Source organism: Glycine max, chromosome 14 (assembly GCF_000004515.6).
Source record: "Glycine max cultivar Williams 82 chromosome 14, Glycine_max_v4.0, whole genome shotgun sequence".
Taxonomy (NCBI): domain Eukaryota; kingdom Viridiplantae; phylum Streptophyta; class Magnoliopsida; order Fabales; family Fabaceae; genus Glycine; species Glycine max.
Window position 1 is genome coordinate 36,544,131 of NC_038250.2, and position 6,221 is coordinate 36,550,351.

The 6,221-nt window shown below is 41.5% G+C and overlaps 1 protein-coding gene across 1 annotated transcript; it reads left to right on the forward strand.

Annotated features, from left to right (window-relative positions):
• Nucleotides 1–4,400: 4,400 nt before the first annotated feature.
• LOC121173452 (uncharacterized) lies at nucleotides 4,401–5,377 on the forward strand. The gene is made up of 3 exons (XM_041009049.1): nucleotides 4,401–4,696; nucleotides 4,785–5,120; nucleotides 5,281–5,377. The coding sequence occupies exons 1-3, from the start codon at nucleotides 4,401–4,403 to the stop codon at nucleotides 5,375–5,377; spliced, it is 729 nt and encodes a 242-aa protein (XP_040864983.1).
• Nucleotides 5,378–6,221: the final 844 nt, after the last annotated feature.

The following is a 6,221-nucleotide window of genomic DNA, read 5'->3' on the forward strand; positions in this document are numbered from 1 at the left end:
AAATTTTATATGATTCTTTTTTTCTAATTTCATGTCCATAGGCTTCCAAATTTTCGGAATAAAGAAGGCAGTAAGGCACTCTGTAAATCATTATAATACCTGAATAAAGACAAGGTTCCATATCTCAATGTAGGTAGGATCATTATCATTAACCAATGATGCAACATCATGGTTACCAATGCTCTTGCTAAATTGACAAAGCAAATTGTGACAACAATCTAATAAGAATGATCCAAATTAGAGAAATGAACTAGGATTTTTATTTTGACACTTCCTCAATCCCTAGCTAAGTATCAACAAGATACAAGAAGATGAAGAATCAAATGAAAGTGTAACCCTCCCAGTATTAGAAACTTGAAAATTCTCCAACCAAAGCCTCAATTCAATCACACATCCACACCCCTTGACTAACTTCCCTTTTCCTAATTTATTTCCTCTAATCAAATACACTTAAATGTTTATTGGACAATTTTTATTTTAATTGAGTTTTAATTCCCTACAAGTATGTTCCCGATTCAAGTTCAAACATTGTGACTTAATTTTTGATGAGGTCTGGAATTGTAGTAAATTTCCATTTCAACTTTTTATTTCTATAAATAGCATGAACACTTTAGATGAATAAGTTGGATGCACAAAATTATCATAATAGTAAATGACTGACCCGCATATAGAAAGAGCATTACACATGTTTGAGAGGATGAGTAGAGAGAGAACCACTGGGTGGGTGAGAGTTGGGCGTAGAGGTGAGAATGTTGAGAGAAACAGGGCAGGCTTCAGAAAGGAATCCTGATGGGATCATGCCGAGAACAGAGGAAGAGTCCAGCATTATGCCGCTGCAACAAACTGGAGGGATCACAAAGACATTTCATCATTCTACTTTACAAGGTTCGCGGACGACATCACGGAGAGGGAGCTATGGCAGCATTTCAAAAAATGGGGTGATGTAAGAGAAATCTTCATACCCAGTCGAAGAAATTACAATGGAAGGAGGTATGGCTTTGTTCGATTTAAAGGGGTATGAGATATTAGGCATTTGGCAAGGCAGTTAGACAGGATTGTCATCGGTGGAATGAAGCTATATGTGAACATTCCCAAGTACAAACGAGAGAGACGAACACAAGAAGCTACAGGGAGACAATCACAGAGCAAGGGAGAAGGAATACAGACACGAACTCACCGAGTCACACAAGACCATCAGACAAAACAGCTATCCTATGTGGATGCTGTGAGAGGAGAAAACATCACTCAACGACAAAGAAAGGACCAAACTAGACACTTCCATAGGTTTGAAAATCCCACTTCCTCAGTTCACCTGGACATACATGCAGAAGACATCAAATGGCTAGAGGACGCGTGGGTCGGGCGATTGAAGAACCTAGCCATGTTTGACAGGGTGGAGGACGATCTGCAGTGGGAGCTGGGAATGGATATAATTCCTAAATACCTAGGGGATGACCTAGTTCTTTTACCTGGATTAAGCGAGGTTGGAGCAGAACGAGTTATGAATGGCGGAACATATGGAAATGCATCTGTCTTCTACTCAATGGAGAGATGGAATCCAAGTATACGCACGGGGAATAAGATGATTTGGGTTCAATGCTGGGGTATCCCACTTCAAGCTTGGGATAAGAAACATATTAGGCAGATTATCGCGATTATGGGAGAAGTGGTGGATGTCAACGACGACGTCGAAGCCAAACGGAGGTTGGATAGAGCAAGAGTGCTCATCAAGACCCCATGGACGCCACTGATCAAGCACACCGTTGACGTTCATATCAGTGGCGAAACCTTCAAGGTGCATGTAGTCGAGGAGTGCAGGGCGGCTTTTTGCGAGAATCACAACAACGGTTGTAGCTACAGAGACTCATCGGAGGAGATCGATTTCGACGAAAGCCTCCAAGGTGATTTACCTTCGGCTATGACAAGCCTAACGATCGTCGACCACGATCATAAACGCGCCACTGCGACGGACCATCACCCCAAATCACCCCACAAACCTTCTATGCCAACCGTTAGCGATGGAAAAAATTGGTCGATTGGATTACACAGCGATCAGCACGAGTACGATTATCTGCTAGATAAGACCAACGACCCTCGGATATTGACCGGTTGTAAAGGTAAGGCAATGGTAAACTCGAGCTTCAAGGTAAACGCTGCAAATGACCTTTGTACGAGATGCCGCTTAACCAACTAGGAGCCACAGGATCGTGACTTTCACGAGAATAGTAAGAGAGATAAAGGAAAGTCCAGCGGAGTCCAGAAGGAGCCTTTTTTGCCATCACGTGACTTTGCAGGAGATAAAATCCCATCAAGGGCAGTGGACGCTTATCAGGAACATAAAGGTGCTGACGTGGCAATCGAAATAGTGAAAAATAGGGAACAAGAGACTGATATGGTAATGCAAACTGGGCCTAATTTGGGCCTATCACCTTACTCAAGAAATGACCCCTTATCCTATTTGGGCCTCACTCCACTAAAAAATAATGAAGAGGGCAGTAAGTGGCAAGTAAATTCTCATGGGAGTTGGTCCCAAAGGAAACAACGTTTGGGTGCAATACAACCGATTGCTAACTAGGTCCAAGACAGTGAGACACATGCAAGTAGTAGAGGCAAGGTCCATACCAGTGAGATAAACGCCAATAGTAATGACATGGATGTGGAGGTAAACACATATATAGCACATTCTTGAGAGGCAGCCAACATGTGGACAATGATCAAACAACTGGGGGTGACAGTGGGGAACAGAGGAGGGGACTAACAGAGGAGAGTCATAACAAGAATCAGGTGTATGGAGGACAGAGATAGAATAGAAGCTGAGAGGTTGGGAGCCATGACAAATAATCCATGAATATAGTTTCATACAATGTTAGAGGGCTAGGGAAAGGGGGTAAAGTGGGAAGCAATTAGGAGATTGATTGAGAAGGAGAATGTTGATATGATTTGCATTCAAGAGACTAAGAAAGAAGCCATCGATAAGTCACTGTGTCAGACACTATGGGGGAATGCTGATGTTACCTGGGAGATGCAACCTGCTAACAACTCAGCAGGAGATATTCTATGTATGTGGAGTGAAATAGAATTTAGATTACAGAACAAGGTAATCGGTAATGGTTTCATCTTTCTGGAAGGGGAATGGATCAAAGAGGCACAACAAGTAAGTATTGTTACCATATATTCACCATGTGACATCCACATCAAGATAATTCTATGGGATACATTGAGGCAGTTGAAAGATTCATCCCAAGAGGGGCTATGGTGTGTTCTAGGTGATTTTAACAGCATCAGGGATCCAGCAGAGAGATTTGGAACCTGTGAAAGGATATCAGGGGACAACAACATTAAACAATTCAATGATTGGATAGATGATTTGGAGGTCTTGGAGATACCTTGTTTAGGCAGACAATTCACTTGGTTCAGACCAAATGGAGCACCGAGAAGTAGATTGGACAGGTTCTTAGTATCTCCTGAGTGGCTGGACAGATGGCCTGGAAGCTTGCAGCTTACTCTACCAAGGAAGTTTTTAGATCATTGTCCTATTCTGCTTAGAGCTAAGACTGTAGACTGGGGTCCTAAACCTTTTAGGATCCTGGATTCTTGGTTAATAGAAAAATTAGAATTCTTTTTAGCAATCAGGGTGGGGAGCATATGTACTAAAAGAAAAAATTAAGAGGTTAAAGCAAAGGCTAAAGATATGGAATCAGGAACAGTTTGGAAACATCCTCAAAAAGGTCAAAAACCAGGAAGCTGAATTAAATAAACTAGAGGAAGACACAACACAAAGACAACTAACTGATCAAGAAATGATGGAAAGAAAGCAATTACAGGAATCACTATGGGTAGCTGCCCAAGCCCATGAATCCTTGCTAAGACAGAAATCCAGGTCAAGATGGATAAATGAGGGAGATTGCAATACACACTATTTTCACCTAATGATGAATGCTAATCAAAATAGATACTCTATTAAGGGGGTACTCATTGATGACATATGGACTGATGACCCACATAAGGTGAAGGAAGAAGTTAGATCCTTTTTCTCCCAAAGATTTCAAGAACCAGATGATCAGAGACCCAAGATTGATGGTATTAGTTTTAAAACCATCGATCAACATCAGAATAACTTGCTTGTGGCACCTATCCAGGAGGTAGAAGTACAAAATGCAGTTTGGGAGTGTGGTAGTGACAAAAGCCCGGGTCCTGATGGCATGAACTTTAAGTTCATTAAGCAGTTTTGGAATACACTAAAGCCTGATATCCTTTGATTCATACATGAATTTCATGTTAATGGTGTCTTCCCTCGAGGGTGCAATGCTTCCTTTATATCATTAATCCCTAAGGTGTCTGAACCACAACATCTGAATGAGTATAGACCCATTTCATTAATAGGGTGCATGTATAAGATAATGGCGAAACTGTTTGCCAAAAGAATAAAGATGGTCATGCCAACTATCATAGAGGAAACACAATTTTCTTTCATTGAAGGTAGACACTTATTGCAAAGTGCACTTATTACCAATGAGGTAATTGAAGAAGCCAGAAGAAGCCACACACCATGCCTTATATTCAAAGTTGATTATGAGAAGGCATACGATTCTATATCATGGGAATTCTTGATGTACATGTTGAGAAGGATTGGATTTAGCCCCAAGTGGGTTAAATGGATCGAGGGATGCATTAATCTGCCTCAATTTCAGTTTTGGTGAATGGGAGTCCTACGGATGAGTTCCTTCCTCAAAGGGGACTAAGGCATGGGGATCCACTAGCACCCTTCCTATTCAATGTTGTAGCGGAAGCTTTAACTGGGTTGATGAGGAGAGCAATGATAGAAAATTTGTATACAAAGGTTTCTTAGTGGGGTCCAATAATGTTAGCATCAGCTTATTACAGTATGCAGATGACACTATCTTAGTTGTAGAGGCAAGCATGGATAATGTTAGAACTTTAAAGGCTATCCTAAGGGCTTTTGAGCTAGTGTTAGGCCTAAAAATCAATTTTGCAAAGAGTTGTTTCAGAGCATTTGGGGTATCTGACCAGTGGAAGCAAGACGCGGCTAAGTACCTGAATTGTAGTTTGTTGACTCTTCCTTTTGTGTATCTCGGCATACCTATAGGGGCCAATCCGAGGTGACAACAGATGTGGGATACCATTATCCACAAATGTGAGAGGAAATTGGCAAATTGGAAACAAAGACACATATCATGGGGGGGGGGGGGGGGGAGAGTGACATTAATACAGGCCGTGCTAACATCAATTCCAATTTTTTTTTTTTTTATCTTTTTTCAGGGTTCCAAAATCAGTGGTGGACAAGTTACTAAGGTTGCAGCGTAGATTCTTGTGGGGAGGTGGACTAGACCATAACAAGATTGCCTGGATTAAATAGGAGTAAGTATGCTTATAAAAAAAAAGGGAGGTTTGGGCATTAAGGATATTGACACATTTAACCTTGCACTACTTGGTAAGTGGAAGTGGCAACTAATGCAAGAAAAAGGGGAGTTATGGACCAGAGTATTGGAATCCAAATATGGTGGATGGAGGAATCTTGACGAACCAGGGAGGGCAGGACACCAATCTGTTTGGTGGAGGGATCTAAACCAAGTTTTTAATCACTCACACTAGGGAGTGATCATTCAAAATAACATGAGATGGAAGGTTGGAGGTGGGGATAAGATCAAGTTTTGGGAAGACAAGTGGATTCACCAAGAGGGCACACTAGCAGAAAGATATCCTAGATTGCATCTGATATCATCACAACAGAATCACACTATCAAACAGATGGGATCTCACAAGGATATGGGGTGGGAGTGGAATTTCTTGTGGAGAAGATCGTTGTTTAATAATGAAATTGATTCAGCTGTCGATTTTCTAAGGGAGGTGGGAGGGAAGGGTATACATCAATAGGGAATTGATGTTTGGGAGTGGTCAGGTGATCCATCAGGCAATTACTCAACACACAATGCTTATAGTCTGATATGGGAGGACATTGCAGGAGGCTAGCAGGAGGAATGGTGTGAGGAATTATGGAAGACAAAGATCCCTAGCAAAATTGCGGTATTTGCATGGAGACTATTTAGGGATAGTTTGCCGACAAAGAATAATCTTCACAAGAGACAAATGCAGATCCAGGATATGTTATGTCCTTTTTGTAGAAGTGTTGAGGAGGAGGCATCTCACTTATTTATCCATTGCATCAAATTCAACCAATCTGGTGGGAATCGATGTCATGG